At 35.8% G+C, this 13,512-nt stretch overlaps 1 protein-coding gene and 1 long non-coding RNA gene across 2 annotated transcripts in view; both read left to right on the forward strand.

Annotated features, from left to right (window-relative positions):
* LOC119595198 overlaps window positions 1-11,364 on the forward strand; it is a gene marked incomplete in the record, with an annotated part of 53,079 nt that extends 41,715 nt beyond the window's left edge. Inside the window, 2 exon segments of the mRNA XM_037944366.1 lie at window positions 10,166-10,342; window positions 11,094-11,364. Coding sequence (XP_037800294.1) covers window positions 10,166-10,342; window positions 11,094-11,211 — 295 coding nt within the window.
* On the forward strand, window positions 345-4,291 carry LOC119595028. Its single transcript, XR_005230678.1, has 3 exons — window positions 345-389; window positions 1,272-1,442; window positions 4,267-4,291. It is a non-coding gene; the product is annotated as an uncharacterized LOC119595028 (long non-coding RNA).
* Window positions 11,365-13,512: the final 2,148 nt, after the last annotated feature.

Consider the following 13,512-nt stretch of genomic DNA (forward strand, 5'->3'; position numbering starts at 1 on the left):
CATTATTTCTTTCAGTATCATCTTCGCTTTCAGTATCACTGATCGGGTTAGAAGTTACCTTGCATCATCATCAGGGCCCCATCACAACCATCTACCACCACCACCCTTGCCACTAATATAACCGCCACCATAAATCACCACCACCACCTCCACCTCCCCCTCCCCCTCCCCTCCCCCCCCCTCCCCTCTTCCCCTCCCCTCCCCCTTCCCGCCCCCCCCCCTCACCACCACCACCTCCGTCAATTTTTCCCATAACTGCTCTCTTCCAGAACAACCCAGCAGCCGCTGGTCAGGAACTCGTGTGGGTGGCAACTGCTGTGGCAACTTCCTCAGCGGCGTCTGCACTTCGTCTCCTCAGAGTGTGTCAACTGCACGTGTTCTTGCATACCGTAGGTGCTGCTGATAGATATATACTGAATTATACAGATATATAGCTGAATTGGGTGTATAAAAGGAGATAGATAGATAAGGTGAAAATAATGGCAGATAGATATATAGGGTGATTAGACAGATAGATAGGATGAAATAATGAGATAGGGTAATTAATGACAGATAGGATGTAATAATGACATAGATATGATGATATAATGACATAACGTGATATGATGACAGATAAGATAGATAGGGTAATATAAAGACAGATAGATAGGATGATATAATAACAGAAAGACAGGGGTGTAATAATGAAAAGATAAAACTGACTGTGATGTGATCGATTGTAAGATTAGAAAAAAAAGAAGAAGAGGTTAATGATCAATATGGAAAATACATATGAAACTGTATTGTGTGAACAGAAGGGAGATATATAGTGGATGCATAGATAGATAGAAAACCGTGAGGTTGATAAAAAATTATATAGAAAAATTGTTGTGGTTGTGTTGTGTTTGTGTGTGTGGTGTGGTGTGTGTGTGTGTGTGTGTGTGTGTGTTGTGTGGTGTGTGGTGTTTGGTGGCGCGCCGCGGTGGTGTGTGCCGTATATGTGGTTGCGGGCGTGTGCGTGCGTGCGTGTGCGTGCGTTTTGGGGTGCGTGTGCGTGGGGTGTGCGTGCGTTGTGCGTGCGTGTGTGTGTGTGGTGTGGGGTGTGTGTGTGTGTGTTTTGTGTGTGTGTGTGGGTGTGTGTGTGGGGTGCGCGCGGTGTGTGTGTGTGTGTGTGGTATACTAACACTACTACTACTACTACCAATACTGTTCCATGACTACTACTACACTACAAACACAACTACAACTAAAACTCCTACTCCTTTCCCCTCACCACCGCCCTCTACCCCCAGGGGCTACACCTACGTGGAAGGTGTTATCGGCAGGTGCGAGGTGTTAACGAGCGAAGGAGATTCCTCGCCTGCTGTTTAAGGGAGTGACAAGCTTCCCTTGGAGGCTTGTTGGGAGAAGAGTCAGTGTACCGAGGGCTTGGATTGCCTCGATGGAGTCTGCGCGTGTCCGTCGTGAGTTGTTTTTTTATCATTACTACTATTGTTGTTGTTGTTATTGTTAATATTATTGGTATTTTTTTACGGTATGGACGCACTCGCCTGAGACTAAGTCCCCAACTCCAGGCAATAATCTTGGGGGGGGGGGGGGGGGTAAAGATTGGCCTCAGTTTGATGTGGGTGTCAGTAGATGACCAAAGGAAATTATGAATGTAGAAAAATTCGACTTTCGGATTTTTACAGAAGATCAAGATGCGACTTTCCGGATGTTTCGAGTCCAAACTTTTATGATAAAAAATGCGAGAGTTTCGATTATGTCCGCCATATTTGAAATTAGGACCTCCGAGTCAAATTGTCCGTGCCTGGGGTCCCTTCCGGGCCTGTCCAAGGGGAGGATTTGTTGGGGCCTCCGCCACCAACACCACCCGGCAAAACAATTTCTGCACCTCGATATGCCGGCCAAGATAAATTTGAACGGGCTTCGTTTTTTTACTTCAGTTTATTTATTCACTTAACGAGACAAGGTACCCTGGACCCCATCTTCATACCGTCTTTTCCATCTCACTGTTACCAAAAGTATGCAGTGTAAAAAAAATAATAATAATAATAACAATAATAATAAAAATAATAATAATAATGCTTATAATAATAATAATAATTAAAACGTAAACGATATGACGACGGTACCCTTCCTGCTGAGGTACAATTAGCCGCGGCAAGGAGGAAGCGATGTCTCGCTTCGAATCCGGGATGCTCATCAAATACGCCGCACGGGCCATGTCATTTTGCAGTCAGTGCTAAAAGCTCTTTTTCTTAAAGCAAATAATATGCCTTTAGCAGTCCGCTTGAAACGATGGTGGGTCCACGCTTCTTTATACGATCTTTTATAAGTGCTAGAAGGATCCGGTATCCCTGGAGGGCGCCGGAATAAAAAAAGATAATAATAAAAAAAATCCTACTTTCGCCGGCAACCGGAAAAGCCACTGGTCGTCCCAATCTGCATACGTTTGTATTTTCGATTACCGAATTTCGACTCGGCCATTTCTGCTGCAGTGCCAGGCAACCGATCTTGTCAGCGCTATTTGTTTTAGTCGCCAAGCAATAATCACTTCTCGGCAAAACCTGTCCCTTGTCGAAATTGTTTTGTCAGAGAGTTTCAGTTTCGTCTCCTACCAGAGAACTAAGGGAAATAATCTCTCAAATAAAAATTAACAAAATTAGTATGGTATATTTATTTCAATGTCTATATTTGATTTTGTTGCACCAAGTTTAATGAATATAGATTTTTTTTGCTTTATAATTACACCTTAAAATTCTATTGTGAATTTTTCTAGATTTGTCGCATCTAAAATTTTTTGGTTCTGAAATGTCTATTCTGCAAATCGCGACAGACATTACCTAGACTTTTCACACTTATTTTTGTTACTAAGGAGGCCCATGTTCCTTAAAAAAGAAATAATAAGTCTTCTGTTTTTCCATTAAATTCCGATGGAAGTCTAAACAACACCACCAAGCACAGATGACACACACCCGGACATTGTCACTGAGAAAATGAGGCGGTCACCGGTGTCGGTCCAGAAATGTGCAGGTTTTGTTTGCATACTCGTAATAGCTAAGCATTGGCTGTATTGTTTGTGTAGTTAAGCCATTCCCAAAAACTTAGTAAATCTGAGAAAAAAGATGGAAACATATTTTTTACACGTAAAAACGGCTAAAATGCGAATAAATAGAACAGTAAACAATGACCGTGTTAATATGATAAAGTTATGGAATATTATACTCCATCTTTAATAAGCAATTAAAAAATCTGCCTTAAACTGCCGCCTCCCCATTGGTCGTGACGTCGCGATGAGTAGGTGCGCACTACGGCAGAAAAGGCGAGCGACTGTGCGTTTAACTTATCTCTCTTTTGCCTTTGTGGCGTTACCGTTTCCCTGTCTGCAGATTTGCTCCTGAGCCGACGACTGTAACTTTTTGTACTCTACCAAAAATATCGTTTTCAGTTTGCCCTGGATTAGGCGTCCAAACCGTAAAATTGGGCCCTTATTATTGTTGTGTTTTTATTTTTTTTATAGATTGTTTTTTGTTTCGTTTGCTTTTTTTTTTTTTTTTACTTTTTTCTTCATTTTGCCTCATTTTCTGTTTTTTTCTTTGCCTTTGATAGTTTTCTATGCTCTTCTTTTTCCTATTTTCGGTTTAAACGAATTTTAAAATTCTTTTTTTTTTTTTTCTTTCTTTCTTTTTTTTTTTTTTGGGGGGGGTCTCTCCAATTTTCCCATTATCCTCCCATTTCTTCCTTTATGTTGTTTATACCCCTTTCTATCTTCTTTTTTGTTGTTTGTTTTATTGCTTCGTAATTGCACCTCTTCATCTATTTAACTTTATTATCATTATCGTTTTAGTTGCTATTTTGTTATCATTATTTTATTGTTTATATTGCCATTACCGCCATTGTCAACATCATTTTTTTTTTGAAATATATTCTCCATTCATTGGTTTCTCTGTTTTAATTCCGCGTGTTTTTTGCTGGTTTTTTACTGTTGATTATCAATATTGTTGTTACTCCTTTTTTTTTCTTTCTCCTCCTTCTCCCCCCTTCCCCCACTACCTCCTACCCCTCTTTTTCTCCCCTTTTTTTCTTTTTTTTTTTTTTCCCTTTAATCTTATTTTCTTTCCTTTTTCTTCTTTTTTTTTTTTTACTTCTTTTTTTCTTTTCTTCTTTTTTTTTTCTTCTTCTTTTCTTTTTTTCTTTTTTCTTCCCCTCTTTTTCCCCCACCTCCCCTCCCCCCCACCTCCACCTCCCCCTCCCACCTCCTCCTCGACCTCCTCACTCGACCAGGCCGTGCGAGTACGTGCCGGAGAGGTGGTGTGGGGACTGCGGGCCCAAGACACGCCGTGGTGGCCCATCGTCATCGGCGGGGTTTCATCGGGACCCTTTATCGTTCCTTCTGGACAGGACGATTGTGGAGATGATTGACAAGGGGGTTGCAGAGGTTTTTCTTTAGCTTGGTTGTTTTCTCTTTATTTTATTTATTTTTTTTTCTAAATGTTTATCACTGTGGGTCGAGGTTTTGTTTTGGGGGTTTTTTTGTTTGTTTCTGTTTTGTTTTTTTTTTTTGTTTTTTTGTTATTTTTTTTGTTTGTGGTGTGTGGTTTGTGTAATATTAATTTTTAATATAATATATATATTATATATATATTATATTATATATATATAATATAGTATTTATATATATAATTAATATGTATATAAAAATTACAACATATTTGATATATGTGTATATATAAATGAATATATGTATATATGCATATATAAATAATATAGGTATATATAAATTTATATTTTTTTGGGCATATTGTTTTGGGGGTTATATGTATATATATATATATATATATATATATATATATACATATATATGGGTCGCCGTCGGCGGGGGTAGCAGAGGTGGCTTAACCTCAGGCGAGCTATCCGGAGGCACTTGGAACATCCGGTCCTTGTGGCAGGACGAGCGGTTACCTCTCCTATCAAGGGAACTGAAGCGGCTGGGAGTTGAAGTGGCTGCCCTCTCGGAGGTGAGAAGACCTGGCGGCGGCACGATCAGTATGGGTGGGTACGCTTACTACTGGTCGGGCCATGGCGATGGTTACCACCTCCAGGGATAGCCATACCCATCTCCAGGCCGACTTCAACCCTCGTAGTTAAAGGGAACACCGGTTGATGAGGTATTATGGCATTGAGACGAAGCTGTTTTTGGCTTCATGTCTCTTATTGCTGTGTACGCTCTATCAATGTTTGCAATGTGAGACAAGCATTCTTTGCCAAACTAACATCCGGGGCAGACAGTTGTCCCCAGCAAGACATTTGCATTGCCCTGGGGGGACTTCAGTGCAGTATCCCACTTTGATCAAGCTGGCTATGAGATATGTTGGCCCCCATGGCTCAGGAGCTGATCCCAGCAGTGAGAAACAGCCTCCTTCTCCAGGACTTTTCTAGATCCCAGAGATTGAGGATTTTTGGGTCTTGGTATCGCATTCCAACCGCATCCTGGACATGGTTTAGGATACAGATACTGTGACAAAGGAGATTGACCACATTCTTGTCAGCACTTTCTGGAGGATCCCTTTTGTATTTCAGGCTTTGGCAGAGGCCGAGTTCTGTGGACTGACCATCCACGGGTGCATTTCAAATCCTCGTCCTTTTCCCGTGGCCAATCCAGGGTGTTTCGCAGTTTCACAGGGCTGTGGGAGGGGTATTGGCATATTTCCCGAGGACAAGACAGAATTTCATCTCCCTGGAGACATTAGAGGCCACTGAAGCATGTAGCATGGTCAGGACTTGTGCTGTTCCTTTGCGTAGGGCTCAGACATTGCTGAGAAGGGACAAGGAACAGTACATCATGGGAAACTTGTGAGGAGGTTGAGGGCCCTTTTTTGGTAAAACCCAAAACCTTCGCCCTACCTACCCAAAAACCCGAGTAAACTGAACTCTAAGCCCTCCTTGCAATGACTGCAATCTGCCTCAGGGATGGGCAGATGATCTCAGATCATGTTGGGGTTCGTGAACGTTGGGCGGGAGTATTTTTAGCAACTGTGCCAAGTAGACCCTCCAACAATTGCTCGGATGTAAATGGGATCACAATTTCCTGTGCTGAACCCACCCATCATAGAGAAACTTCCTATCGTAACTGAGGTTAGGATGGCGATTTCTAGCTGAAGAGTGGGAAAGCCACAGGCATATGTGATACCCCTGCTGGACTGCTAAAGGCTGGGGTGAAAAACCTATGCACGGGACTGTAGCAGTCTTGGGTGCCCTCTGGCAGTCTAGTTCCATTCCCTCTAACCCGTTGAGGGGCATGGTCTCCTCTCTGGAAAGGGAAAGGGGATCATTAGGGCTGTAGCAAAATACTTGTGGCACACACTGCTCAGTATACCAGGCCCAAAGGGTTTTTAAAAACCATTCTTCTGAAAGGATCCGCAACCACCTACTAAGGGACCAGAGACCGAGCAGTCTGAATTCCCCCCTGGCAAGTCCACAACGTATCCTAGCGCTTCGAGTAATTGTTTTAAAGGGCGTCTTGATTTTTTGGCAGGGTGTTTCCCAACCCTACTTTTGCCCCTGAAGAAGGCATTTGACTCGGGGGCATCACGAATTTTTTAGGGGAATTCCAAATGGTTTATGGGCCCTAATTTTCAAGTTATATCGTATTTAAAAGGGGCTGTAAAGTGTGGGGAGGGCCTGTCGATTCTTCCTGTTAATTAGGGGTGAGGAAAGGGCCCGGGTCCCTTGCCACAACATTTTTCAACCCTGCATGGACTGGTTTATGGCAAGCTCCCAAAAGTCGTGTGGAGAAACACTGGGAAAATATCAGGGCCCCCCCCCCCTCGACTTGATTTTGGGCCGCAAATGTTCTTATCCTATCGGGTTTTCTGGACCCACTGGAGGGAATTTTGGGAGCATTTAGAAATCAGGCCAACCCCTTGGGGTTTTTTGGAGGACTTTAGAGGGGCCTTTTAAAGGGGAAACCCCTTTTTCAGCGATCCATGTTTGGGGTGAGGACGTTAAAAGCACAGAGAGCTTTGATACCTTGATAGCTTTGTCCATGTTTTGGGTTTGCCCAATAAAGGGAAGTCAGTAGATGGTTGGCCTGGCAGCGGGCCCCCTTTGAACTTAATCAAAAAAAGAGCTTTGGGAGGGTTCCGCACCTATGCAAAAAACCCAAACACGGGGTCTTCAAGGCTTTGTTTACTTTAGTTGGGGCTCGGGGCCCGGGAAAAAGGGGGATGGGGGCCATGCGCCCCCTGCCCGGCGTTACCCCCCTTAATGATTATATATTATATAAATATATTATATATATATAATATATATATATATATATATATAAAAAATATATATATTATATGTATATATATTTTATAAAAAATTTTTTAAAAAATATATATATATTTTATTTTATATATGCTATAAATATATATATATATATATTTTTAATATTATAAAATATATATAATATTTTGGGTGAAATGTTATAGTAATATATGTACAAATGTAAAAAAATATATAAACTGGTATTGTACATATTATATATTTTAATATATATATATATATAAAATATTATATATATTAAAATATATATATATATAAAAGGTAAATGGTATTGTCCCATAATATTATTTATATTTTATATATAGTACAAATATATATATGTACATAAATATATATGCACAAATATATATGCATATATATGAGTGTGTAATTGTGTGTGTGTGTGTGTGTGCAAATTTTTTATGTTTACATAAATACAATATATATATATATATATATATTATATATATATATATATAATATATATATATTATAGAATAAAATATGTGTGTTTATTTTTTGTGCATTATATATATAGAAAATTAGATATAAAATAATTATATATATATATATATATTATATATGTGTTTTGTGTGTTTGTTGTGTGGTGTGTGTGTTTTGTGTGTGGTGTTGTGGGTGTGTGTGTGTGTGTTGGTATGACATATTTTTGGGAACAAAATATAATATATAAAATATATTTATATAATATATTTTTATTATATATATATATTTATATTGTACAATATTATATAATATTAATTTTATATATATATAATGTATATATATATAATATATATTTAGGTACAAATATATATAATATTGTGGTGTGTGTGGTGTGGTGTGTGTGTGTGTGTGGATTTTTGTGTGTGAGTGTGTGTGTACAAATTTTATAAAAGGTTTTGTGTGTTTAAACAAATATTTTAATATATATATATATATATAAAATCTATAAAATTTATTTTAATATAAAATATATATATTTTTATATATTATATACATATATATTATAAAACATATTATATAAATGTTTATATATATATATAAAATATATACATATATATATATTATTATATTATTTGTGGTGTGTGTGTGTGTGGTGTGGGGTGTAAATATATATATATATATATATATATAATATATAATATATATATATATTTTTTGTTTTTGGTGTGGGGTGTGTTTTTTTTTTTTTTTTTTTGTATTTATATTTTTTTTTGTACAAATACATATGTACAAATATATACATGTGTATATACATATAATTGGATACATATACATATATATGTATGAATGTCTGTGTGTATATTCGAGTATGATGTACATATATACATGTATCTCTATATATGTACATATATATACATTGACGTGGTTTGTGTGTGTGTTTCTGTATGTTGTATATAATATATATATATATATATATATTATATTATATATTTGTGTGTATAACACACACCCATATATTATATATATATATATATAAAATATATATATATATATATATATATATATTATATATTTATATATAGATATATATATATATATATATATATATAATATATATATATATATTTTATAATTATATACATAAATGTATATGCATGTGTGGGTATATATGTATATATATATATTACATTATATATATATAAATGTATATATCATTATATATATGTACACATATACATGTATGTATGTGAATATATTACTCACTGCTTTTCCATGGTATTTTATGTACATACGCCTTATTTCACATTTGCACAGGATCCACACCCCCAAGAAATACAGTGATAACTAATGCTCGTGCTCCTACCTATAAATGCAAACTATATATGTACGCAATTTATAATCGCTTTATGAACGAATAAAAAAAAAATGGTGTGAAATGTTAGAAAGCTGCTTATTTATTATTTTTCTCTTTTGTAGCAAATATAAATTGATGTGAAATAGGAGAGATTAAACATTAAGCACAATGCATATGCTAAATATATTCCGTATTATGTGATTAACAAAAGGGTATTGCTCTCTGTGTGTGTGTGTGTGTGTTATGCGTGCCTGCATGTGTGTGTATGTGTGAGAGAGAGAGAGAGAGAGAGGGGGGGGGAGAGGGAGAGAGAGAAAAGAGACAGACAGACGGACAATAAGAGAGAGGGGGGGAGGGGAGAGAGAAAGAAGAGACAGACAGATACAGACACAAGCCCCAATCGTGTGTAATGAATCATCGATGACATTTATCATTTGAAAAAAAAAAAAAAAAAAAAAATACATATGACTCTGCATGGCTGCGTTTCCTCGCGTTGCCGGGAAATTAATGTGTCTGTTCAGGTTCACATTTCCACATTACGAAGTTAATAAATAAATTTCCATTCCCGTGCCTCGGAGATGTGTTCGAATTCCGTTGCTTTTATTGATGAATGTGTATATGATTTCTCTCCTGTGTTTGCGTATATTTTTTGCATTTTTTGGATTACCTGTTGCCTACTTTGGATTACTTTTTCCTATTCTGGAGTACCATATTACCAATTTTGGATTACCTGTTTTCCCCATATTGGATTCTTTAAAAGCGTTTGGCTTACCTGTGCAGCTATTTTGGATTACTTATGTTTTCTCAAAAGGGATATTCACAGATTTCCAGAGAGCGTATGGATTCTCTGTCTATATATTTGCAGTTGCTAATATGATAACAGTATATTTTCATGTAATTTATGTGTATATCCTTAACTCCATTTCCCATCTCATCCTTGTCAATGCATTAGGAATGTAAGTAATAGACAGAATTTGTTATCAGAGACAGAATTTTTTGTTATGACAACACATTTACATAAAACTTTTATTCGCCTTATGCATGCCAGATACCAGCTGATGTTTCCCCTTATTCCAGGCACAAGAAATGCCGTAATAACAAGGTGTCTCAGATGACGAGATCGGTCTCGGGAATTTCCACACTGGGCGCTGCATATGGCACTGATCACGTGACCTTCCAGCCGCTTTCGAAGAATTATTCCCAGAATCCGCACCAGGCTGTGGCACCCACGTCGCCCCTCAGGCCGGCTTTTGGGTAAAACAATATATATTTTTATCCACTTGTTTTTTGTTTTTGGGTAAAACAATTATATATATATATATATATATATATATATATATATATATATATATATATATATATATTATTCTGTTAATCGTGTTTTTTTTTTTTTTTTTTTTTTTTTTTTTTTTTTTTTTTTGTGTGTGTGTGTGTGTAAAACAATATTTTTTCTTTCTTTCTTTGTTGGAGTTGGTTGGTTTGCATTCCACTTTGTGCATCGCTTGCAAGTGTTATTCAAAAAGGAAAGCACCGAAATATACGTAAGAGTTTGCTAAATTATTTCGGTATTTTAACTTTTCATCTTTTTTTGTGAGTGTGTGAAAACTCTGGGTATCAAGTTTTTTTCTCCCCATATATATATATATATATATATATATATATATATATATATATATATATATATATATAATATTATATAAAATATATTCATATTTGTATAATATATGTGTATATGTAATGAATGTATGTATGCACACAAAAAACACACACCACACCCACACACAACCACCAACCACCACCACCACACCCACATACAAAAAACAAACACAAAACAAAAAAACCAAAAACACACCCCACACCCCACACACACACACACACACACACACACACACACCAACTATATATATATATATATATATATATATATATATATATATATATATATATATATATATGTTATATTTTCACAACTCAACCCCTCTTTAAGGACCGATCTCTCACACAGCACCAACGAAAGAACAACCATAGTGACTGTAGAAAAAGTAGAATCGCCAACAGCACGCTCACTGGTTCTCAGCGAGATCCTCACCGCTTCGCCCAAGAACACGCCGCCACAGGGTTGATTCTTGCACCAAGTATGCCTCCTGCCTTATGCCTGCATGTCCTAGCCGCCAGATGCATGTTCTTTGCGGCACACGACGCACTGTATATGGATGGTTGAACCGTATCCATGTTGACAGATTTAGTAAAAGGTATGAATGAGAATGAGTATTTCTGACGAGGATATACGATGATATAAGTTAAATGCATTTCTTGCATTGTGAAGATACTCATTCTCATGCATACCTTTTTCTGCATATATGGATGGATAGAAAGGATTTTGTTATCAAAGTCTTAACAACTTTTGTTTTACTGGTTAGCGGATCATGTTATCGCAAATCAAAATATAACAATTTTTAATGCATTGCTGGGGGATCGCCTTACCGGAACTTCCTTTATATATATATACAAAACCTTCAGTCACACAAACAAAAGATATATCTATTGGAAATAAAGATAATAATAATAATGGTAATAGTAATAACAGCAATAATAATATTGATAATAATAACAATAAACGACTGTTAACTACAAGTGACTGCCCTAGTCTTGTCCAGAGATTATTTAAGAGACAGATACTAATAAAAAAAGTCTTGTAATATGGCCACAAACGGCTTCCCAATCCCCATTATACATATCACATAAACATATACTCCGATTTTCTTTACTAAACCTGAAGAGAAAAAGATCCGTCTCCTCGTTACAACTTCCGAATATAATATATAGTTTATCCATGACTTTAGTATATCTTCGTTCTTGATTCAGGTTAGAACAACCAATACGTTTCATAGATATAGATAGATACAGATAGATAACTGAAACATCACGATTCACGCCTGTAGTTTTCGTAGCCATGCTTGTATTTTGCTTTATATTTTCATTCATTGATTTGAATGCTAAATTATCTCTACTTACGTAATAAAAAGGCGATGCATGAGTTTGTAATAACTTATTCACGCAAACAACCCCAGGAAAGGCATAAAATCTTTTAATTTTGGCGCAAACTTATTAATACTTATGTAACAACCATTGCAAATCGGTATAAGATTTTCTACTTAACTAATTGCATTTAATTTCGATGACACAGTGCGCATCACCCCTTGCAGGCTTCCGCGTAGGAATGTAGTGCGGTAACAAAATTTATATAATGCATAGAAATATGCATAGTATTGAAATCTTATTATTCATTATTTTTATATATTTCTCGGGGTTTTCTCATAAATGTTAATATATTAGTATTGAAAAGAGACAACTTAGGAGACGAATTCCTTTGCGTTCTTTCAAAATTAAATCACACGCATTAAAAAGAAAGAAAAATTAATATATATATAATATAAAATATATTATATATATATAATATATAAAAATTATATAATACTCTTATTAGTTTAATTACTTTAAAGAGAGCTAAAATATTTTCTTATTTCAAGGGTCATTCTAAGGTTTCTTGACAATCATAAATAACGCTTCCTTTCAACAAGTAATGAATAACCAATAGAGAAAAAAACAACCACCGAAAGTTTCTCACATCAACTTCATTCTGAATTCAATTTTTTAAAACAATCTGTGTCTACAATAAGTAATTAATGATCATATAACAAAATTAAAAATGGAATGAAGCTCCGAAATTTTCTGATTTAAAACCCCCTTGATAATTTCATGCCCCATCAACACACGAGAGCATGAAAGAAATATTTCATAATTCTTAAAGAAATACTGCCAGTCACCTCTTCAGGACGCCAGATTATATATTTCATTTTTATATACCATTATAACAAGCATAAGTGGACTTGATATTTACCCAAAACTGATTCACAATGTATAAGTTAGGAAATCAGGAAAATAAAACTTACTGAATTAAACATTTAAACAGTAAAAGTTTGGAATAAAAGTAACTTTTTTCCCAAACAATCTAACCAATGAAAGTCTCGTTTATTTCTAACCTAGAACATGAGAAAAAATAATTCCAAAAAAAGGTTCTAACCCAAAAATTGTTTTCAGACATTTTCTTGACAGACAATAACTTTTTTCGTTTTAATGTCAATCTAGACGTAAGAAACATTAATTACACTGACATTTCAAAAGTAACATATCTAACAACGTTAAAAAAAAAATCTAATAACATCTGTAAATTTTTGAAAAGGTATACCACATACTATAACTATAGTAGTTTATATATACACACTATTATTGTGTTTACCAGAAACCCTATACCATTAATGGATTTACACTGTGTAACTCTATGTATGTAATAGTGTAAATAAATGTTATTTATAAATTTTCTTCAAAAATTATTAGTCCTGTCTGTGGCAGATGAAAGGAAT

The sequence above is a fragment of the Penaeus monodon genome, chromosome 35 (genome assembly GCF_015228065.2).
Source record: "Penaeus monodon isolate SGIC_2016 chromosome 35, NSTDA_Pmon_1, whole genome shotgun sequence".
NCBI lineage: Eukaryota > Metazoa > Arthropoda > Malacostraca > Decapoda > Penaeidae > Penaeus > Penaeus monodon.